Raw genomic sequence first — 25,073 nt, forward strand, 5'->3', positions numbered from 1 at the left:
GAAAAGGACCCCCATTGGGACGAGCCGCACAGCGGCGAGCTGTGTCAATTTTGAAGTGCCGCGGCCGCCCGCATGCTAATGAAGCGCTGAACATGGATTTCAGCGCTTCATTAGTAAACTTCGAAATGGCCATTTGCGTGGCCATTTCGAAGTTTGGGGCTAGTGTAGACACGGCCATAGTATTCTTTCCAGCGAGATAGAAATCTGACATTTACAGCAAAGTGTAGTGACGTTTCTTTTCTAACCATTGGCTTATGTTTCAGAGGGTTACTTTCAGGGAGGTAGGTATTTGAATAAGCACTTTGATACCCAGAATATACCTAATACACTACAGGAAAATAAAACCCTTGGGAAGTAACACAAGGATATTAACAATAAAACACTAAAGTAAGAAGCCCACCGTGTATATGGTAGAGTGCAAACATGTAAGTGTTGCAGTCTGTATATGGACTTTGGTGTGACAAAAGCTCGTCTGCGTTAGGTTGGACTACAATGGGTGTAAATCCTCATGCATGTCAACACGTTTCATGCAGACTGGCCAGTGTGGACACTAATGGCACATGCCAAAAGTTCCCTGTTTCCCACACTTTGTCTGTCAGGGGTTCTGTTGCACTGATGGAAGCAACAGTGGCCAAACTCCATTATTTTAATCAGCATGTTCTCTGCTCAGAACGGGTTCAAACCTGCTCTGTGGCTAAAAAGCCAGTCGCCGCTGGTAGCATGTCAGCGCCAGTGAGCAGAGCTGCACATGTGGCAGTACAGCCGGGGAAGCATGGAGAAGACTGCTACACAGCACCCTTATGCATGATCTACGTAACAGCACACTCATCCCTCGCTAAACGAGCACAATTGGTTCCCAGCTTTCTGCTGGTAGGCAGAAACTTGTAAGAGGGACACTAAATTCCTGTTAAATTACACGTAGAAGCCTCTGATTAGTTCCTAGGGCTCCCACCTTGGGGAAGGAGTGGCAGCAGGTGGTGCTGCTTTTGAAAGGTGAGTGACCTTTGGGTTGGGGAGGGTTAAAGGCTGGGGGTAGTTTGTGGCTGTGAGCAGGAGGGAGGGTTAAAATCTGGTGGGGAGTTGTGGGGGTTCAGGCTGCCGCGGTTTGGGGTCAGGCAGCAGGGTGGGTCTGGCTGCGGGCCGATAAGGGGGTCTGGCTGCCGCTGTTTGGGGCCATGGGGCAGGCATCTGCTGGGGGGCGTCTGGCAGCGGGGCGCGAGGGGCACAGGTGGCCACGGGGGTACAGACTTGGGGGGCGGGGCGGGCCTGGCCGTGGGGGGGTACAAGCAGGGTCTGGCCGCGGTGCCGGCAGGGGTGTCATGCTACGGGGCCTGGGGGTGTACAGGAAGCCATGGGGTCAGTCTGCGGGGCCCACAGGGGCGTACAGGCAGCAGGGGGCTTCAGGCTGTGGGGCTGTTAAGGGGGACTGGCTGCCACGGTTTAGGGCTGTGGTGAGGGGGGTGTCAGGCGGCGGGGACCAGCAGGGGGTCAGGCTGCAGCAGGTTGGGGCTGGTGGGGGAGGGGTCAGACTAGGGGTGTTGGAGCCGCGGGAAGGGGGTAAGGCTCGTATGAACAGGGGAAGTTCACTCGTGGAGTGAACGAAGGTAGGTGAGTGTGTCCCTCCTTTAAGCAAGTACTTGTAAATGAAGTACTTGTTTAACGAGGGATGAGTGCACTAACAAAAGCTGTATTTTTCTAATCATTCAGGTCTTTGTCTTTGATTAGAAATAAATTTTCTATATGCTATGAAAGAATGTTATTGTAATGTAAATTAGTATTTAAAGGTCATTGTTTCAATTAACCTTGAGCCACCCAGCAATAATTAGGATGTGTTTATTTAAAAACAGAGAACATGCATTTTAATGTATCTGGTAGACAATGTCTCTCACACACTGGGGCACCGGAGTCTCCCCCTCCCTCCCAGTACTTTCTAAGTGCCACAAATTGCCTTGCTTGTGCTCTGTCCCCACTCCTGCTGCTCCTTCCCACTGCTGGAGTGCCACGAATCAGCTGAAGGAGCGGGGACAGCATGCACACAGGTCAGTGGATTTGTGGTGCTGCTGCAGCCTACTGAGAAGGAAGAGGGTCACTCAAGCAGCCCACTCACTCCGCTCGGTGCCCATCGCTGCTCTAGAATTAGCGTGGGCACGTTGTACGGTTGTTACAGCTGCACTAAGCTGAGACAGTCTTTCCTGGAGAATTGTGGGTGAACGCCTCTCTCCTGGGTGCACAGGGGTAATTGTAGGAAGGCATAGGAGGGCTCTCAGCATTCGACTAGCACAGCCCCTCTGTGGCTCCTTTTAGGCTACAGCATCCTGATTTGTACAGCCCTTCCTCCTCCACTGAAACGGTTGCCTTTCCTTCCTTTTTATAATGAATATTTCATGTGGTTTGGTTTGGTTTCAAAGTAGTGCTCTGGGGTTTAGGGTGTGGTGTTTTTTGTTTTTTTTTTTGTTTTTTTGTTTTTTTCCTTTTTCCCATATCTCTCAAGGGTTGAATTTAAATTTGTTAGCACTGAATAATGAATAAAGTGAGGAGAATCAGTTCAAGATACATAACGCTGTGACTAAGGTTGCACATATGTCAATTTACAGATTTTAAGGTTAGCATTAAATGGGACTGAATCAAGGCCTAGTTAGTAAGGGGAACTGAGGCTTGATTTCAGTCACTTTTTTGAGCTGTGCTGTTTATAAAAGTGGGAAGCGGTTAATTCTGTATTAATTAATTCTATTGTATTATAATGATGTGCTTTCAGCTGCATAGTCTAATTCCTCCATAGAAAGGAATTACTGCAGACTATGTTCCAGGGAAGTGGGCTGTTTTTTGATTTAATGAGGCAAAGGGAGGAAGGTAGACTCTAAGGACACTACTGTTTTAACAGTCATGATTGTTTCTGCACATTAATGAGGACTGGAAAGGCCTTTACAGAGTTTTAAGGGAGATGTGATTTCTGTGATTCGGATGGGTGACTGAACACGTTTTCCTTCAGACCTGCTCAGAAACAGCTGACAAGTAGTTTTCAAAATTGCTCTTCTGAAGGAGCCAATTCCATGTGTCGTGATTGCCACCTCCTGGATGAGGGACTAAAGCAAGGTCTTCATAGATCTGTGTAATCCCAGAGCTCCATCTTTTTGAGATTGTGTATTCCTTGGTATCTGTACGGGTACATGTGAAGAATGTGGTGTAAGGTTTGTTTTAGGTACAGCTTGAAGAGCAGCTTTTGTAGTCATAGCTTTTGAGGCTACAAGGGAACACTGGATCACCTGGTGTGACCTGCTGTATGTCACAGGTCATTAATGCCTATTCACTAAACCGAACGGCCAGAATTAGATGGAAGTATTGTAGCACACAGGAGACATGACACACAGATTAGGAGGGGCTGAGGTGTACCTTTCATTCTTTTTCAGCTTGTTTTCAGTCATTCTGGATATTTGCAGGGTTTCATGTGTGTGTGTTAGTAATGCTTAGAGAATGAAAATATGATGCATTTCTAGAATGTGAATGTGTGTGTGTGTGTGTGTGTGTGTGTGTGTGTTGAATTTAACAATTACTATAATGAAAACCAGTGGTGTGAGTTTCAGAAGTTCTCGCTGTCCACTTTATCTGTTCTCATGGAAGCCAATGCTGTGTGCTTTTTGAAAATCCTCACCCAGATGCTGCTGCTCCAAGACTGACTTCTTGAGACAGTTATGCAATTATTAAAAGGATTAGACTTCTGAAATGTGCTTTCTTAATGGTAATTCAGCTATTAGAGCTATACTGTAAAGGAATCATACTGGTGTTTCCAGAAAGCATACTCTAGCACAGGGTATTTCTTCCTGCCCGTCCCTTGTTTTCAAAAGGAAAAGGGAAAAGCATATGTCAGAGGTGGGCAAGAATTTGGCAGGTGGTCAAGGGCTGCACTTTTCTGTGATATTAATGGAGAGGATGCGAAGTCTGGGACCAAGGTTGGATACAGAAGGGATAGAGGACTGGGGTGCAGCAGGGGGGGTTTGGTCTGGGAGGGTGTTATGACTTGGGGCAGAGGATTGGGGTCCAGGAGGGTGCGTGGGTGCAGGAGAAAATCTTGGCCCTAGAGGAAGGGATGTTGTAGGGGGAAGAACAGGTTCAGGAAGCAGGAATGCATGAAGGGCTGCAGGCATTTGGTCTGTGACCTAGGGCAGGAAGGGGTTGTGATCTGGAGCAGGGGATTGAGGTGTACAGGAGGGTGCAGGGTCTGGGAGGAGATGTGGATTCAGGAGCAGGGATGCAGAGGGCTTGGGTTGTGATCTGGGTCAGGGAATTGGGGTGTGGGACAGTGTGGGGTGCCAGATACAGGCTGTGTTTGGAACGCACTTACCTTAAGTTACTCCCAGCCCAGCAGAGCCCTCAGTCAAGCTCTCTGCCTACCACACGCCCACATGCTGGTCAAAGCAGCCAGCTGCACAGGCTGTGTGCCTCTCTGCTCACTGCATACCCCTTAGGAGGGGCCCCTCCACATGCTTCCTGCACTGCAAGCATGGCCAGGCAGTTCCCATTGGCCAGTTTCTATCCAACGGGAGCTGTGAGATTGTATTGGAGGCAGGGGCACCCCCCCAACGGTGTGCGGAGAGCATGTGGCCCTTGCAGCTGGGTACATTGCACAGCTTGCAGGGGCAGAGCAGGCAAAAAGACGGCCTGGAGGTCCCTCAGGGCCCTGGGAAAGTGGTAGGCCAGATCCAGCCTGTGGGCCATATTTTTCCCACCTGGTCTATTTGGTAAATGAACAGCTAAGAAAATTGTCTGTGCAATATGGGAATACTGAGATATTTAGGAAATACCAGCAAGTGATTTTCAAAACGTCAAGTAGCAAAAGGTGGTAGAAAAGAACTATGACTCCATTTTACACATGGGAACTTGGGCACGAGCATGAAGCAATTTCACGAGAGAGGAGGACTGTGGCAGAGCCAGGAAGCAGATACAGCTCTCCTGGATTTCGTTGTTGTATATAGCCACAAGGCTGTATTTTCCCCTTGGGATTTTTGTGTCCTGCTATTGCAGAATAAATGGCATTTTCATTCTATCTGGAAGCATTTGAAGATTTTGTATTTAGTACCTTTAGCCCTGGAGATCAGATTAGTTCCCACTGCCTCAGTAAGTAGTTTGGGATCCCTGTCTTCAAATGGCATAAACCAATAACCTGCCTTTAGCATTTTATATTAGAGAGCTTGTAAAATGTCTCTTTGAGGTGGGAAGCAAGATGTAAACATCTCCTTACATTTTCTTTCTTTGCTGTGAGGGTGTGAAGTGTGAAGGTGATCATAATATGGAATGTTCATTTATTATGCAGCTAAACAGAACAGAGATCACAGGTAATGTTTGTTTTACTTTAGTGAAGCCACACTGTAATGCTTATGCTGTACACTAGGTAATACAATAACAGGATTTTTAGCAAACTTAAATCTTCATGCCTTAAAATCTGCTCCCACTCCATATAATATTCTTTCACAAAAATGTGATCATAGAATCATAGAACAATAGAGCTGGAAGAGACCTAAAAAAGCCATCAAATCCAGCCCCCTGACCTAGGCAGAACCAAACCCATCAGATCAGCACAGCCAAGGCTTTGTTGAGGCAAGACTTAAACACCTCCAGGGATGGAGACTCCACTACTTCCCTGGGTAGACCATTCCAATGCTTCACCACCCTCCTAGTGAAAAAGTTTTTCCTAATGTTCAACCTGGACCTTTCCAACCGCAACTTGAGACCATTGTTCCACGTTCTGGCATCCGTGACCACTGTGAACAGCCTCTCTCCAGCCTCTTTGCAACCTCCCTTCAGTAAGCTGAAGGCTGTTATCAAGTCCCCCCTCAGTCTTCTCTTCTGCAGACTAAACAGACCCAATTCCCTCAGCCTTTCTTCATACGTCATATGCTCCAGCCCCCTAATTATTTTGGTCGCTCTCCACTGGACCCTCTCCAGTGTATCCATATCCTTCGTATAATTGGGGCCCAGAACTGGACACAGTACTCCAGATGCGGCCTCACCAAAGCCGAATAAAGAGGAATAATCACTTCTCTGGATCTACTGACAACGCTCCTGTTGATGCAACCTAATATGCCATTAGCCTTCTTGGCTACAACTGCACGCTGCTGACTCATGTCCAGCTTCTCATCCACTACCACTCCCAGGTGCTTTTCTGCAGAACTACTACTGAGCCAGCTGGACCCCAGCCTGTAACAGTGCTTGGGATTCTTCTGGCTCAAATGCAGGACTCTGCACTTGTCCTTGTTGAACCTCATCAGATTTCTTGCAGCCCAGTCTTCCAATTTGTCTGTCACTCTGGACCCTATGCCTACCCTCCAGCATATCTACCTCTCCCCCGAGCTTAGCGTCATCCACAAACTTGCTGAGGGTGCAATCCAACGCCTCATTCAGGTCATTGATAAATACATTGAACAGAACAGGACCCAGAACTGAACCTTGGGGGCGCTCCACCAGAAACCGACTGCCATCTCGACATCGAGCTGTTGATCACTACTCTCTGGGCCCAACCTTCTAGCCAGCTTTCCATCCATTTTACTGTCCATTTATCCAATCCACATTCCTTTAACTTGCTGACAAGAGTATTGTGGGAGACCTTATCAAAAGCTTTGTTAAAGTCAAGATAAATCACATCCATTGATTTTTTTCCCCCTATCCACAGAGCTAGTTATCTCATCGTAGAAACTAATCAGATTGGTCAGGCATGACTTGCCCTTCATGACTCCATGCTGAGTATTCCTGATCACTCTCCCCTCCTCCAAGTGCCTCAAAATGACGTCCTTGAGGAGCCCTGGATCATCCTTCCTCCCTTTTATAAAGATGGGCACTACATTTGCCTTTTTCCAATCATCCAGGATGTCTCCTGATCTCCACGACTTTTCAAAGGTAATGGCCAAGGGCTCATCAACGACATACACCAACTCCCTCAGAACCCTCGGATAAATTAGGTCCAGGCCCATGGATTTATGTACGTTTAACTTTTTTTAGATAGCTCCCAACCCGTTCTTTCCCCACCAAAGGCTGTCCACCTTCATCCCACAGTGCATCACTTATCACATTAGGCTGGGAGCTGTCCTTGTCTGTGAAGACAGAGGGCAAAGAAAGCATTAAGTATTTCAGCTTTCCCTACATCATCTGTCACTGGGTTACCTCCCTCATCCAGTAGGGGCCCCACACCCTCTCTGATCACCTTCTTCTTGCTAACATGCCTGTAGAAAATTTTCTTGTTATCCGTCATGTCTGAGGTCTTTCTCTTATACATGTGTCATCTTGGTAAAGTGACTCTCTTTTAAGGAGACAGTGTCTAATAGCAGTCTGCTCTGTTTTTTTCCCATCAGGTCAAAAATGTATTTAATATGACAGCAAAAGAAGGAAGAAAAAAATCAGTTAGTGCCCTAGTGGTTGTTGGAAACGGAAATGGAGCAGCAGGTAAGTGTAACTGTAATGTATTTGAAAGATGCCAAGTGAATAATGGTTGGGGTAGAACTATGTTGTTTCAAGGGATGTTCTAATCTGATGGTTTCTAAGTAACATTCGTTTTGGGAATGGGGGAATTTTAACATACACATAAATACACCAAGAGAGAGAACAGCAGAATCAAGGTTTACAATGGGAATGTACAATCAGTGATGATTACAAAAAAAGTCTCTTCTGTTATCTTTTACACAAAACAAAGTAATATACTAGTAAGAGCAGAGTATAAAAATCAGTTATAACAGCCACTCTTAATTCCTGAAGGACAAAACCTCTATCACTAGCATATTTCTTCCTTTTTGTTTTGGGACATCACAGCTATTATTGGAAAGGACCTCCAAACCTCGGAGTGGCCATTAGAACAATTAAAGACACTAAGAAAGAGAGACCAAACTAATACGAATGTCCATTTTTTGAAAGAGCTTTTAACTTCTGTCATAAATGTCACACTTTCTGTAACCAATGTATGACCCGGGGAGAGCAGGGGACAGGGGCGGATCAGGACAGATCAATGATCTAGAAAATGAGGTAAGCAGTGAGGTGGCAAAGTTTGCAGATGACACCAAGTTGTTCAGGACAGTCAAAAGCAAAAGGGATTGTGAAGAACTACAAAAAGATCTCAGCAAACTGAGTGATTGGGCAGCAAAATGGCAAATGAAATTTAATGTGGGTAAGTGTAAGGTAATGCATGTTGGAAAAAATAACCCAAATTACACGTACTACATGATGGGGTCAAATTTAGCTACGACAGATCAGGAAAGGGATCTTGGAGTTATAGTGGATAGTTCTCTGAAGACATCCACGCAGTGTGCAGCGGCAGTTAGTAAGGCAAATAGGATGTTAGGAATTATTAAAAAAGGGATCGATAATAAGACAAAAGATATCATACTTCCCCTATATAAAACTATGGTACGCCCACATCTCGAGTACTGCGTGCAGATGTGGTCTCCTCACCTCAAAAAAGATATATTGGCATTAGAAAAGGTTCAGAAAAGGGCGACTAAGATGATTAGGGGCTTGGAAAGGGTCCCATATGGGGAGAGGCTAGAGAGACTGGGACTTTTCAGTTTGGAAAAGAGGCGATTGAGGGGCGATATGATAGAGGTATATAAAATCATGAATGGTGTGGAGAAAGTGAATATAGAAAAATTATTTACCTTTTCCCATAATACAAGAACTAGGGGACACCAAATGAAATTGATGGGTAGTAGGTTCAAAACTAATAAAAGGAAATTTTTCTTCACACAGCGCACAGTCAACCTGTGGAACTCCTTGCCCGAGGAGGCTGTGAAGGCCAGGACTCTATTAGGGTTTAAAAAAGAGCTTGATAAATTTTTGCAGGTCAGGTCCATAAATGGCTATTAGATAGGGATAAAGTATGGTGCCCTAGCCTTCATAACAAGGGCAGGAGATGGATGGCAGGAGATAAATCACTTGTCTTCTGTTCTCCTCCCTGGGGCACCTGGCATTGGCCACCGTCGGCAGATGGGATGCTGGGCTTGATGGACCTTTGGTCTGACCCAGTATGGCCATTCTTATGTTCTTATGTTCTTATGTACCCTTGTGAGTGTTACGGGTTTTTTCCCCTCCCGGGTAGAAACAAACTCCTATCCCGGGCACCTTTTTGTTTTTTCTTGCCCCATTCCTCAATATAATCTGTCTGAAGTATTATTTCTTTTGGCTGAAATTTAATGACTGATTTTACAAAGGATATTCCCAGCTACTTGGGTTATCCTGATAAGGAAAAAAACTTTAATGTAGCGTAAGTTATAACATGTTCAAAGCTCCCTTCCTGCTCACAATAAGCTTTGTACTTTGTAGAAATTTACTTTAAGAAATATCCAGTTTCTGAAGGATTTCCCTTTAAATAAGAACATCCAGGAATTTTATGGAAAAATATAATAGTTGGATAAAACTCTGGGACTGTTGTAATCGATGGCAAAACTTCCATTGACGTCAGCCGCTTAGGGTTTTACCATTTTTGTTTTTCTTCTTCCCTTCAGATATTTATATCGGTTTCTTCAACATGGAAGAAAATTACTATGTATTAGGGCATCAGCGAAATGAACTGTAGATAAAGTGCTGTCAGTTGCACAAAGCAAACTGAAAAAAATAGAAACATGAAATTGTTAAGTCTAATAATTATTGGCTGTGGGCAGGTGCATTTGAAGACAAGTTTTTACAAGCTTTTCAATACGAAAAAGAAAGGAAAACTAGGGGCTGGCTAGAAGGATGTGAGCTGGCTTAATTTTCCTCAGAGTGGAATTTAGCTTTCAAATGTTTTGGAAATGCTGGATTAATGTCATGAAAAGGATTCCTTCTTCAAAGGAGACATTAGCAGTTTTAAGTTAGAGAAGGCCTGGTTGCACATACATCATCTTTGCAAACAAAAAGGGATAATATCTAGTGTATTAAATATCGCTTTGTGGCCATATGCAAGTGAGAGAATTTTAGGCAAAATATCCCACCAGTTCAGCTGACCCAGTGTTAGCGTTGATGGGACCCCAGTGTAGACATGGTTCTGATGCTTTCTGATGTCTTCATAATTGGATTAAACATAGAAGAAGGAGTAATTTAATTAATAAGGGTACAAGCGTTGAAATCCGCCAGAGGTTTGTTAACACTTAAGCACCTGCTGCCTGAGCTGGACTGGAGAATAAACCTTCTGCTAAAATTACGTAGGATAGGAAATGGCAGTTTGTCCAGTCCTTCACGGGTGTCTGCGGAATCAACTGCCATGCATCCTGAAAAGCCATGTCTTAACCTTTCTGTGATAATTAAAATGGCTAAAGAAATATTCCCATTAGAACAGTTAAAGCCACTAAGAAAGGGAGACCTAAGAAAACAAACTCCCCTTTGTGCTGATGTCACTGTTGTTGTACACCTTTTATCTGTGCAGTAGGGTGCTGTAGTACTTTAACTAAACCACTATGTTTCTTCTGTGGACAAGTCGTCTTAGCCCAATTGCTTTTCCACAACAAAATACATTTTTAAAAGAGAAAAATAAATTAGAGTAATCTTTATTGCACATTTTAATATAAAAGAAAGTGAAAGTATCCCATAAGGCTGCTGTGCCTATGAACACATATTTTCACTTTATATTTTAAAACTTAGATTCCAGCAGCCAGTAAACTTACACTGGGAATGTCTGGTTGAGTCAGAAAATGACACATACTCTCTAAATAAATGCAAGTTTCATCTGTATAAAGTTTCTGTTTCAGTTACAAAAGTGTAATGCAGCCATGTCATTTATAAGTACCTGCTCACTTCAGTAGCCAAGGTTATATGAGATGTTTGAAGCTTTGGACTAGATTGTGAGGACAAAGTAATATTAGATAGACTAATAATACTACACCAATGATACTAATACAGAGTAATACTAGACAGACTTAGCTTTTTGCACAACCTGCACAGCTGCCCTTTGTTACATTGAGATTATTATTTATTCTTTGCCGGGTGTATCTCAGGGGGAACAAACCAGCACTTTATGTACCATTTCAAAGACTAACAGGGTAATTTATTAGGTGATGAGCTTTTGTGGGACAGACCCACTTTTTCAGATTTATAGAACTGGTGGTTATAGATATAGATCTGAAGAAGTGGGTCTCTCCCACGAAAGCTCATCACCTAATAAGTTATTTTGTTAGTCTTTAAAGTGCTACGTTACTGCTGGTTTGTTTTGTTAGAGTACAGACTAAGACAGCTACCTCTGTTAGTATCTCAGGGGAGTTAGCCATTCAGCTTGACTCTTTTTAAATTATATTATAAAAGAATTAACCTTGTGTGCACTAGACTAGCTTTATTTAACAAGCATTCTTAAAAGTAGAGCTTTCTTCATAAAAAAGTTTTCTTTTGTTTCCTCCCCAAAAGGCCAAAATGCCTTTAGATAGCAAGAAGTAGGTAGGAGGGCTGGAGCATATTGTAAGTGTGACAGCAGCCATTACATCTGATTTGCTTTGTTCTATGGCTGCAATAAAAGCAGTTCAATTTTGGAGACCTATGCAATGAGCTCACTTCACAGAAATAGTCTTGCTTTATTATGGGCAGAGCAGCAAGCAAAACCTATTAAGGTTGCTTGATGGGTCTCTGTTTTCAGTTGCTTATAACTTGGCTAGACTCTAACTGTTTAGGATGAAATTTTCCATGCTCAGTGTCTGTCTCAGGTCGAATATTGTTTTGAAAATTACAGCCAAAGTTCTTCAGCCACTTCTGAGGACAAACGTAAAGGAAAGTACTTGGGTTCGTCCATGTTGAAATATTCTAAGAGCCTTTCCTTGGAAAAGTTCTAACCTTCCACATTGAACATAGTATGTGATCATTCAATTAAAGATTGTTCCATAATGCTTGTGCACCACAGTGCCATTGTTCTGGCATTTTCTGCCTTTTCAGACCTTGACTTTTCAACCTTGTCATGTACGTGTGTGATATACAACCACAGAACTACACTACATGAGTGTTAAGGTAGCAAAGTCCACAAGTCAGGAAGTGCCTGTGTTAAGGTGCATCCATGACATCTGCTCAGAATTAAGGCTCTTTGGAACGAGATTGTGACTGTACAATTTTCTGTGTCCACGAGGCCAACTTCAATCAGATTATTCACTTCTTCCATGCCTATCGCCACACATTTTTTTTCCATTCTACCCGTGCCCCTGAGAGTCCACGGTCCTGTAGCCTGCTTCAAGAAGTCAACTGACGATTTGATTTTAATGGGCTTTGGATGAGGTCCTAAAGCAGTTACAAAGCTGTCACCTTCCAAAGCAACAGTAAAGCACTGAAATATCCCAAACCATTACTTTGGAGCCATGACTTGTGCACGCTGCCAGCCTACGTTACAGTAACATAGCGTATAACCTGCACTCTCTCTTGTCATGCTCAGTTGTCTTCTCTTAAGCTAGTGCTATGCTCTTTGGGACAAGCATTGTCTATTGAGTGCTGCTACCGAACTAATAATAACTATGAACAGATCCAGGAGTTCAGTGAGGATCTATTACTAACTTTGTTCTGTATTAACTGTGGTACCAGCATGTACTTAGAATGTAAAATGAAGATTCAGCATTTTTGGTCTTTCTGTGCTTTGTTGCTACTTCTCTCTGTTGGTAAAACTTGATTTCCATATTCGGCTCTGTACAGTTCCCTTGCTACTTAGCCATGCTTACCTCTTGTTTCATAGTCCTGCTTTTTTTTTTTAATATTGTTGTAGTCATTATGCCTGTCTTTGTTTTCCGTTTCCCCTGCCTACAAAAAGTTGACATGTGTCTTGAAGTTCTTCCTAAAAAAGGGCATCCCTTGGACACAACACTGAAGTGAGAGTGCTCCTTTAGAACGAGTGGGTGCAGGAAATGTCTTTCCTTTGCCAATCTAACTTGACTTTGATACAACAGAACCTCAGACAGCTGTTAGATATTTGTAAATCTTACATTTTTATTAATGGATCTTTTTCTGGTCCGTTTCTTTCACATATCTAGCTCTGTGGAGTGGAAATACCAAGAGTGAGGTTAGGGAAATGGAAAGGAGGTGTTTAATCACATATCTTTCTCTGTACCCCTGTAAGAGGAGTAAGCAGTTTTACATTTGTGTATTTTTATAACAACACATCTACTTGTGTCTCTCAGGTTTTGCAGTGGGGAAGGCAAATGACAGAATGGCGGCTTTAAAAAAAGTATGTATTTATTAAAAGTAAATCTAAACATTTCATGCCTGTTGTAATTGCTGAATATAAACATGTTTTTAAATATCTGTATTTAATACAGCCTGTTAGAGTTGTGCCTATATGCAATAGAATTAGTTTTGTTCATCTTAGTAGTACAAAAGCTGGTAGGATGTTGTATTGTCCACTTCCACTCGCTTATTCATGGTTGTCCCAAAGTGGGTACTATTGATACACCCACTATTGCTTGAAGTTGACTTGTTGCAATACAAAAGTGCATGAGCAGGATATATATTATTGCCAGAACAAGACAAATTCGTGAAGTTTAGGTCCATCAATACTTATTAGCCAGGATGGGAAGGAATGGTGTCCCTAGCTGCTGTTTCTCAGAGGCTGGAAATCAGCGACAGGGGAGGGATCATTTGAGAGTGGGTTTTACCCACAAAAACTTATGACCTAATATATTTGTTGGTCTCTGAGGTGCCATGAGACTGCTTGTTTTTGATGATTACCTGTACTGTTCACTCTCTCCGGGGCATCTGGGATTGGCCACTGTTAGAAGACAAGCTACTGGGCTAGAGGGACCTTTCGTCTGACCCAGTGTGGCCATTAGTTTCCTTTTAGTTACTTTCATTTCAGAGTTGCAATATCTTTGAAAGAAGGAAAAATCTTTTTTTAAAAAACTCTAATTTCAAATTTAACTTTTTTTTTCTACTGTTGTTGTGGTTTTATGTGTGTGTGTTCGTTTGAGTTTGAGTTTTGTGTTCTTTTTTTTTTTTTTTTCCCCCCTTGTCTGTGGAATTTCAGGTTACGGTTTAAGATATCTCATGCTCAGGCACCCTAGTCAGCATAGGGTTGTGGGTTGGTTGGTTTGTTTGTTTTTTTTGGGTGTTTGTCCTCTGAAGCATAATTGCTTTCTCTGGCCTTTCCTAGGAGTGACATGTGGTTTCCAGGAATCCTGCTCATATGTTATAATGTCCAGCTCAGGTGTCATCAAATAATGATACAGTAACTAAACTGTGGTGCCACTCTTTATGATTTCACTTAACTCTTGGTGGGACTGCAGCTGTTTAGCTGAAAACATTTTATTGTATTAGAATTGTTGAAATTCAGTAGGACATCAAGATGGATGAGAAGTAGCTATTCTTTCCTGAATGTAGTTGTGTTTGGATTAATAGCTACAGATTTGAGATACTCCAGTCAATTCTTGTACAAAGAAATAGTTTGCTTGTTTCTTTTTTCTAGGCAAAGAACAAAGCAATTCATTATTTACACTATGTAGAACGATATCAAAACCACACAAGTAAGTATTCTGGGGGTTTTTAGACTTCTACTTTAAAAGTTTCCAGTTGTTGTCAAATACATCAGCCTGCAGCCAGCTGATGCAAAAGCAAATATATTAACTAATCTTTTCTTGCGTAAACGCATTGCATTATAATTCTGCTTGTATTGTTACATTTCTTCAGAGTGCAGTCTTATGTCTCAGGCCCAGCCTGTTCTGACTAGACACGTTGATCGTGTCCGATAGTTCTGTGCCAGCTCCTGTGCAGAAGTAGTCACCAGTATCTGGGATGAATATCCATTTACTCTTTATATTCATTCAGTCTCAAATCAACAGTTGTAGGAAGATTAGCAAAGAGAAGTCCTGGCTCGGTCTCAATATGGGCTGCTGTTCCCCAGACACTAACTTCAGCCAAGAACTAAGATTTAATTGTGTCTGAGTAAAGCAACCAAGTACTTGGGACAGTGGATAACTGGCAGGGAAACCCAAGGAACAGCCAAGCTTGGGGAGAAATCTTAGGCTGAGTGGTTCTTGGTTTCGGGAGGTGGAAGCTTTTTTTGTTTGTTACCACTATCTCAGGAAAGGTGTAGGTGTTCACCATATGCAAACATTCTGCAAAGTAAGGTGGAATCAGTAATGTTATGAGTTGTGCTCTTCTGCTAAGGTTCCTAAAGGAGAGTAAGCTGTAATTCCCTTAGCAGAGCTCCATTACTGGTATTCTGTCATTTAATTGAACTGAATAATTTAATGGAACTGAATAATTTTTAGAGATTTGTACTGTAACAATATTATTTTTATTTTCAGTTTATCATGATATTACAGCAACTTTTAAAAAAACAACCATCCGGATGAAAAAGCAAAACAGAGGTAATGTACAGCTGGCTTGGAGCATCTAAGTGTTATTTACCAGACCATTAATGTTTCTATCATAAAGGAGAAAATATGTGCTGAAGTTAGCTATACTTTGTTACAAGACCATCCGAAGGCAACAGCCTGATGCTCATCATCATCATCAATAACCATGGGCTCAGGGCCTGTTGGTGTCTGATGCCTCTCTCACTATTTCCTTCCATCTTTCCCTGTCCAATGCGGAGTGGCTTAGTTTCCATAGACTAGCTCCGCATCAGTCTATTATATCTATATAACAGAATGATGGTGGTCCGTCGTATTGTAACTGCTGTTGGTTGCTGCTCCGTGTTGTCAGATGCTACCAGTGTGGTGCTCTGCTCTCTCCAATGTTGGTATCACTCGGCTGCATGCGTGTGTTCCCTCTGTGCGCTGCCCCAGCTCTGCAGGTAGCCAACACAGCAGACCCGAAGAGAACCCCCAATGATCACAGAGTCTAGTAAGGTGCGAAGGCACGTCGGCCAGGTTTATTGCCGTATTGGACACAATAGTAGTTCCCTGTAGACTTCTTAGTCTAAGTCAGGGCATACTACAAATATGCACCCACAATCAATGGACTCGGCTCAGTCAGTGGCAGGACTTTCCACTGCCCCCTCGGCCGGACCCAGACCACACCCCAGGACTACGTTTTTTATACACAGGTACAAACAATTTACACATCACTCCTGACGTATTGAGGTACAACCCTTCTACGTAGTCAGGTGCTGCGTCTCACCTTGTACATGTTGGTTCGAACAAAACAACTCTATCCATCATATTACCCTTTTGCCCCTGTCATTGGGATGGGTCGGCCTGTTCTTTCTTATCTGTGGAATGTTCCAGGGTAGGGTGTTCTGGTACCATGTTCATACTTCAGTATGCTAGGTAGATATGTTTATGCACCATCAACCCTCTTCTCGCCAACTTCTGTGAGCAATGCGTTCCTTTAGCTCACAGCTGAACTTTGCTTTCTGTTAGCAAAGTCTTGACCATTACTTTAGTTCAGGCCTTAAGGCCTCATACTGGGCCTGTACTTACTACACTCCGTATATTAGCACCATCACCCATTGCCATGTCGCCATTGTACATGTTAAATCCTTGACCTCCTCTATGCCTGGTCCTCTTGTGCTCTCACAATCGCTGCCTCTTTCTCCTCTGGGCACCCGTCCCCAGCTATATCAGTGTGCTCTGCCACCACCTTCTTCAGGAGATGCCTACACTTACCCCAGCATCAATGCTGTGCTGATCGGTCCTCTACCATGCAATTTAGCACGTCTAGTAGGAATGTGCTAAATTGAGCACTGAGGGCACCCCCATCCAGCCATGGAGAATTGATGGGAGTGTTTCTCCTGTTGACCTCCCCGTTTGGGGACACTGGAGAACGTCGGCCTAAGGTGCATTTTTCTCATAGCTGAGGTTGCATATATAGGGTCGACTCTCTTCCCTGGCATAGACCTGCCCTCCGGATCTCCTGTGTGCTGCCTGGGTGTGGGAGCTGCTCTGATGCTGGCTGGAGTTGAGGACCATTTTCCACCCAGAAATGATTAGCAACAGAGACCATGAGAGCCGGGGTGGGTGATGTTTGCTCTTTGCTTTACCCACTCACTTTGTGCTTTGGTAATGTGTCATCCAGTTGTTTGTTCCCCTTTTCCCCTCCTTAGTGGGTGTTCCCTGAGTCACCTCCTGACCGGGTTTAACCTGGCATATTAATGCTCTTCTTTGAGATTTGGATATAACTCATACATACGAGACAAGCCTTTTGAATAGGAGTGTCCATCAGAGCCACACTTGCACCTTGTTCTTTGTGTGTCCTTGCAAGGACAGGAAGGGTAGGGTAGCCAGCAGGTCCCTCTCACTGGCTGTGGCAGCCTGCTGCTCTCTTGAGCGCCAGAACGTTTTCCCTTTTCTCACTAATTTTCTTCTTCGACTCATGGGATGTTTCCAAAGCAAAGATGCAGAACCTCTCCATTACCCACATTCAGTGGGGCTTCATGCTGGCCACTACAACTTGTGGCCAAGTTTAAGCCGTTGGGATGCCTGCCCATCTTGCGATGGACTCGTCTCCATTGCTGACAGGCACAGGCAGTGCTTCTCCTGCCTGGGGAGGATCATGTCCCTCTCCTGGTCTTCAGGGACCCACACGGGCACTCAGCTCAAGTTAAACCTGCTAGCGCAATCCATGTGCATCGCTTTGAACCCAGAGAAAACAGCAGCCACAAAAGCAAAGCTTAGAATGAGCATCCACCTTCATTCCCTTGAAGATACACCACATCCTGGGGTCAAGCAGGAAAAGCAGCAAAAGGAGTTGTTCACAGTGAGCCAAAGACCTACGGTAGCTGTCCAGAAATACTGCCCATGGTGTTCAGTTGCTTTGCATTAACCCTTTCCAAGCACCATCTGGTGTTATTTCTTGCATGTTAGTTTTGTATTGTCTTATTACAAAGGTTGTTAACATGCAAAGTCACTGGCATAACACGCTTGCTTGTGGCATCTGAAAATAGTATAAATCCTAAACTACTTTTCTAGTCTCTCTCTGCGCTGGTACCTGCGGGTACTGAGTACTGGCACATCAGGTCTCCACCGATGGGATTGGCTTGGGGTGGGGGCAGGGAGCCAGCTGAGTACTGGCTCCTCGTCTTTTTTAAACAGAAGAAGGCTCTGCTGAAAATACTTCTACTTTCCCAGTAAGACACCTGTTAGCGTGGCAGTAAAACCTTAATGCAGGTTAAAATAGTATTTCTAGTGCAGCAGATACAGCATCGAATTGTCCCATACACTTGGAATTTAATGAGGCTATATGATTTGCCCAGTTCACGTTCCAAGCTAGTGAGCACAAAGAAATCTCGATATATGTGCAGTACTTTAAAGCAAAAATACAAGACCAGCCAGCAGTAATGCTACTGAGCTAAACACTTGAGCAAACTATTATGAACAAATGCGGTTGTTGATGAAAAGTATTGATGCGAAGTTCTCATTTGCAAGAATTACACTCTCCCTATAGAAACAAAATAAGACATTCCTCCCTATCTCTGTCATGCTTTCTGGAGTGGCTCTCAACCTGTGGGGCTAATGCCCTAAACTGATGGATGTGCCCTATTTCACCAAGCCAGCAACAAACCTGAGCTCCTGGATCACTCTAACAACCTTACCATGTCCCCTTACACACTCTGGTGTGTCCTGCCGCCCAGGCAAGCTTGCCTTTGTGAGAAAAGGTTACTACACCAAAAACCCTGCTACGTTCCATTTGCTCTGCATCCCTATAGAGCAGTCACTCTCCCCAGATCAGCTGACACTCTAGATCAGGAGTGAACAAGATCCAGCATGTGAGCCAGATACGGCCCACCAAGCTGCCAAAGCCAGCACATGAACAGCCTCAGGCAATTATCAGCCAGCCACTGCTTTATGTGGCTTCCTGCTCCCTGTGGCTGTCTGATGTGCAAACTGGGGGTGTGTGTCTCCACTTGCATTCCTCTTTCAAAAGAGGTATGCAAATAAGGTAAAGAGAGACTGGGACTTTTCAGTCTGGAAAAGAGGCGATTGAGGGGCGATATGATAGAGGTATATAAAATCATGAATGGTGTGGAGAAAGTGAATATAGAAAAATTATTTACCTTTTCCCATAATACAAGAACTAGGGGACACCAAATGAAATTGATGGGTAGTAGGTTCAAAACTAATAAAAGGAAATTTTTCTTCACACAGCGCACAGTCAACCTGTGGAACTCCTTGCCGGAGGAGGCTGTGAAGGCCAGGACTCTATTAGGGTTTAAAAAAGAGCTCGATAAATTTTTGCAGGTTAGGTCCATAAATGGCTATTAGCCAGGGGTAAAGTATGGTGCCCTAGCCTTCAGAACAAGGGCAGGAGATGGATGGCAGGAGATAAATCACTTGATCATTGTCTTCTGTTCTCCTTCTCTGGGGCACCTGGCATTGGCCACTGTCAGCAGACGGGATACTGGGCTGGATGGACCTTTGGTCTGACCCAGTATGGCCATTCTTATGTTCTTACGTTAGGTAAATCGAAAATGCAAATGAGGTATACATTTGTATATTCAGCACTTCATTTGCATATTCTAATTTCAAAAGAACTTCTTTCGAAAGAAGAAAGCCAGTGTAGACGCTGCTCCTTCAAAAGTAAAATTTAAATAAAGGGAAGAAGGATTATTTCAAAGATGGGGTTTACTTTCGAAAGAGCAGCATCTACACTGGCTTTCATCTTTCGAAAGAAGCTCTTTGAAACTAGAATATGCAAATGAGGTGCTGAATATGCAAATGTATGTGTCATTTGCATTTTCAATTTACCTCATTTGCATGCCTCTTTCAAAAGAGGAATGCAAGCGTAGACACACTGTGGGAGTGAGCAGCAAGGGTTTGCAGGCTGCTCCCACCCCCTTGCAAAATATCTCAGATCCCATTGGCTGGTTCATGTTTTCTAGCCAACAGGAGCTCAGATATTTTGCTGTGAGGGTGGCAGCAGTGTACAAAACCTCTTTTCCCTCTGCATCTGGAGCAGACGGCTAAAGGGAGGAGGCCCCAGTTTTGAGTGGTCTGGGGATGCAGCAAGCAGAGAGCCTGTCTCAGGGCCCTGCAAGGCTGCTGGCCAGGAGTCGCCCGGGTAAGTCTCTTGGCCAGAGCCTGCCTCTGGTCCCCTGGACTCTCCCTCCTTCCAAACCTCTGATCCCTCATCCCACATAACCCTAACCTTCTGCCCCTCCTCCTGCACCCCTGCCCCAGGTCACAGACCGATCTGGCCCGTGATCACAGCCAAAACCTCTTCACCCTAGTCTTCTGTCCCCTGTAACAATCCCCTCCTGCCCTAAGTCACAACCGAAACCCCTGCAACCCCTCCTGCACCCCAGTCCCTTGGCCCAGATCACAACTGCCTTCTTCACCCAGACTCCCTCTCAGACACCACACCCACTCATGTATCCTAGTCCCTTACTCCAGGCTCCCTTCTGGACCCAGCCTCCGTCCTAGACCCATCACTGTCCCTATTAATTTCCTGGAAGAAGGTGGCCCTTGACCACTTTACATATTCTTGGAAGGACCCCCCCATCAAAAAGGATTGCCTACCCCTGCAATAGATCTTACACTAAAGACAGCTGCTATAGCTAATCCTGTACTGAACTATCTAAAGGATTGAGTAGTAACAGAGGTGCCATGTCAGTCTGCAGTCTAACAAAACAAACAAGCAGTTACGTAGCACTTTAAAGACTAACAAAATAATTTATTAAGTGATGAGCTTTTGTGGGGCAGACCCACTTCTTCAGATCTGGAGATGGTGCTGTACCACAAATGGCAGGATGGTTTTGTACCAAATGGATCCAAAAAAAATCAAGATAAAAACTGGCAAATCGGATACCATTTACAGGTTAAAATAGGCACATACAAATACACATATGCACAAATGAGTTGTGATCCAAATCCTAAGAGTGACTTGTATAGTGATCTGTCAGTTTGAAATGTCTTCCAGTGCAGATAATGGAACAAGCCTGGGTAAACTCTTGGTTCACTTCAGAGCAGTGCTTTTTTGTGCCAGTACCTCGGCAGCACCCCCACATGAAGCTGGCTGAGTATCGGCTCCTCTTTTTTTCTTTTTTTATGGAAAAGGTACTGGTTGAGAGTCTGGCCATGTAAGTGTTCGAACAGTAAAGAGCAGAAATTCTGGTTTTGGTTCTCTGTGCCTTAAATATTGAATCTGTTCTGGTCTGGCTATGGTCGAAGAAGTGGGTCTGTCCCACGAAAGCTCACCTAATAAACTATTTTGCTAGTCTTTAAAGTGCTACTTGACTGCCTTTTGTTTTAAAAATTCTCTTGTGAGCCTATTTTCTCTTTTACATTCAGACTTGGCGTACACTACCATAGTAGATCAACAGAAGGCTGCTTGCCTCAACCTAATTGCATGAGTGTCTACATAAGAAGTAAGCAGATTTCTACACTGACAACATAACTGCACATCCACAAGAAGCATAGCGCTTTGTTGGTTGTGTTTAAGCAAGGCAGGGTCCCCTTATACTCTGCTTTTCTTACCTTAGTTGTTGGCTGTCAGCCTCAAGCAAAGGTTACAGCTCCCCCTCTTCAACCTCCTCACCCGCCCCAGCACTGACAGCTGATCTGTCAGCTGGGTGCAGAGCTCCAAGTGGGGTCCAACCCCTGGCTCTTACAACCCTGGGTGACAACCTAAGCTGTCAGCTGGGCACAAGCTCACAGCTGGAGCTCTCTGCCTGTTTGCTGACAGCCCAAGCCTTCCAAACAGTGAGGCTCTCCCTTGCCTTCACATTTCTTAAGTGGGATAGGGTCATTCACTAATCTAGTGAGTCACAATGATCCTCCATGGCCTGTTTAATCTTGAGTGGCCTTCTGAATTGTGAGGATGGTGTATTCCTGTGCCTGGTTCACAAGTTCAGCACAAACTTTTTCAAAGTTGTGAAGCAAAACTTAAAATTTCTTTATCGCTTGAAATAGCTACATTACACGTGAGATCAGTTCATGCAGGAATATTTCATAGAGAGTCTAGATGCTTTTAAAACCTATTTTAAACAAGACTGACACAGATGTGGGCTGATTTGGTTTCCAGCTGTTACTTAGCGAACTCCTACAGCACGGATCAGAACTGGAAGGGGGAGAGCTTTCAAAAGCACAAAGGGCCATACTACCATTTGTGTCCTATAGGTCTCCCCCTTACTGTATACATTGGCACATGTTCCACATCAGACAGTGTGGTCTGTTCTTTCCCAGTAGGCTGAGATCATGAATTCATAATAATGCTTTGTACCTTGGGATCATTTGGCCCCCTCTCCTGACCTCATAGTGGTACCCCCAGTCCTTCCATAACACATCTCTAGAAGAGTTCTAGATCTGGTTATATATATCAAAGTCCGAATCTAGTTATGGTAAACAAAAATAGCATTTATTGGAAACTTACAGCACAGAATATGCACCAGAAATAAAAACCTAATTAAGAAATAAGTTTTAGCTCACAGTTAGGAAAACTAGCTCTGATTTTATTTTCTGTAGTGCAGTAGAAGAAAGAGAGAGATTAGACTTTCTCCTGTCTTTGGCCTATCTATGTGACAATTCATCCTGGAAGGGATGTGACTATGCACAGCCAAACTTTTTTAGTACAGTATTTCCTCAGCTGTCAAACAGGTTCACTCACTGCAATACACAAGTGGTTGATTTCATTAGTGCTCTGTCAATACATTATCTATTCTCTGCTCTGAAGCAGTACCCAAAAGAACATTAATTTTTTTTAGCATACACAAGAATTCATTTTCCTTCTCATCCAGTTACAGCATGTGGTGTTTTTTGCTATAGAATATTCTTTGTGTTAAATCTTTTCTTTGTATTGTGTCAACAGTTCTACTTTCATGTAACATTCATACATATATATCAGTATCCTTCACAAGAGAAAACAATATCCTCTTCCTGGTTTAGTAACAGAGAGAAAGCCATGCTAGGCTATATAATATCAAAACAAAGAAGCAGTAAAGTAGCACTTCAAAGACTAACAAAATAATTTATTAGGTGAGCTTTTGTGGGACATGTGCCAACAATGCCCAGATGCTTTGTATATTGGACAGCCTTCAAACTCTCTCAGACAAAGAGTTAATGGGCACAAAACAGACATCAAAACACTCCTGATCCACAAACCAGTTAGTCTACATTTTAATGGAGTGGGCCATTCTGTTAATGACTTAAGAGTTTGCATCTTGCTGAAGAAGAACTTTCACTCTGCTTTGGAAAGAGAGACTGCTGAACTCTTTCATATTCAAATGTGACACATTCACATGTGGTTTGAGCCGGGATGCAAATTTTCTGGGACACTATAGGGGCTCTTTTGCATACTTGGCTTCATCTAATTCTTGACTCCCCCCGCCCCTCTACTCTCTGATTTGCTCACCTTGATAATTTTTTTTCTGATTGATAAGGGAAAGTTTATATCATTTCATGATCTCCAGCGTCATAGCTATGTCATCAAGCAAGACATATGCAGATCCATCTTCTGTTGAGGTTCCCGTTCTCCCTACGTGGTAACATGCCTTAGCTCCTATTTCTACCTCCTGAAGCCCATTATTTTGCAGTATTAATGCTGATGAGGTGTTTTATAAACGACTTTCCCACGAATTTACAGCATATCTCTCAATAAGTGGTCGTAAAAGACAAAGATTGTGAGATTAAGTAGGAAATAAGCTTTGTATTGTTTTGTATATTAGTTTTCTCTCATTTTCTTTAGTTAAAATACCTTAACTGTAATTTCTCATAACCTGTATGGAACACCTACTTCTCATAGTTTAATAGTTTATAAAACAATCAGTAGTTTGCAGTTAAAGGTAGCTCTTTATTATGGGACTAGTTAATACCTAAATGCAAACTAGTCTTTAAAAATAATTTGTTATATTTGAGGATCCCACTATTCTCTTCTGATCTGTATAGAAAATGTACCCATTTATTCCATTAACATGTTGTACTTGAGTTGTAGTAGGTAGAGCCCTGAAAGATCTTTTTTTTTTTTTTAAATTAAGAATTAAACTGGCTTCATTTTACGACTATCTTATAGGGTTTTTGGCATGTGAAAAATGTTTAGCAGTATGTAGGGTCTTTTAAAAGCTATGGTTTCACTGAGTTACACTCCAATAACATAATGGGAGCTCTCCAGAGCCCATCCCCTCACACGCATTTACAGATCTGCTGCTGTGCAGGTGGAATGCTTGTGCTCAGCTTAGGTTGGGAACAAATGTTGGCCAGTAGTTGATTGGCTAAATTGCAAGATTGTGATTTTTCATCCATTAAAAACTTGCAGAAAGCTGTGGGCAGAATGATGAGAAGCAAAGCTGTGGAAATGGAATATTGTGGGCCTTTAACAATGAAAATGATGAATAACCTTTCAAAGATCATTCAGATGTAATTGCATTGAAAACTTGCTTCAGTCTTCAAGCATAAAATCAACACTTCTTCAAATGGCAGAAGAATGGCTTCCGATGATTATAATTTGTTTTCCAATTACAGGTTAAAAGAAGAAGAAAATGTTAGTGCAGTAAATTCTGCAGTACTGTAATAGATTTTCCCCCTTTTGCTTAGCAACAAGACTGTCCTCAGCATGGAGTAATCTATAAGAGCTGTCTTTTCAGGTTTCAAATAAAATATATTAAATCTATCACACACAGGCTTTTAAAGATTTATAGACCCTCCGTCACACAAAAACAAATGTTACCCAAGAGCTAGCAGAAATTTAAAAAAACGCTTTCAGTCAAAAACAGTAAGTCTTGGTATAACATTTGCCAGTGGTATTCATGCAGTATATTTATGCAATAGAATCAACACGGTGTTTACATCCATCCACTCAGTTTGTTTTTCTTTACATGTTTTCCTCCTCCTTACACACTATAATTGTTTTTAAAGACTAATTTTTGCAGCCTCATCTATATGGTGGTCTTTTGCATAAAGAAAATTAACCTTAAACTCCTTAAGCTTGAAGCACTTTCCGCCTTCATAGAATACTAGGACTGGAAGGGACCTCAAGAGGCCATTGAGTCCAGCCCCCTGCCCCAATGGCAGGACCAAGCACTGTCTAAACCATCCCTGATAGACATCTATCTAACCTGTTCTTAAATATCTCCAGCAATGGATATTCCACAACCTCCCTTGGCAATTTATTCCACTGTTTGACCACCCTGACAGTTAGGAACTTTTCCTAATGTCCAACCTAAACCTCCCTTGCTGCAGTTTAAGTCCCTTGCCTCTTGTTCTATCCTCAGAGGCCAAAAAGAACAAGTCTTCTCC

General features: G+C 43.1%; 1 protein-coding gene across 1 annotated transcript in view; it reads left to right on the plus strand.

Annotated features, from left to right (window-relative positions):
• Positions 1–25,073, plus strand: part of MRPS5 (mitochondrial ribosomal protein S5) — a 121,006-nt gene that overhangs the window by 84,204 nt on the left and 11,729 nt on the right. Inside the window, exons 6-9 of the mRNA XM_074989186.1 lie at positions 7,341–7,431; positions 13,089–13,135; positions 14,369–14,426; positions 15,210–15,272. Coding sequence (XP_074845287.1) covers positions 7,341–7,431; positions 13,089–13,135; positions 14,369–14,426; positions 15,210–15,272 — 259 coding nt within the window. The remainder of the gene's footprint in view (positions 1–7,340; positions 7,432–13,088; positions 13,136–14,368; positions 14,427–15,209; positions 15,273–25,073) is intronic.

The sequence above is a fragment of the Carettochelys insculpta genome, chromosome 3 (genome assembly GCF_033958435.1).
Source record: "Carettochelys insculpta isolate YL-2023 chromosome 3, ASM3395843v1, whole genome shotgun sequence".
NCBI lineage: Eukaryota > Metazoa > Chordata > Testudines > Carettochelyidae > Carettochelys > Carettochelys insculpta.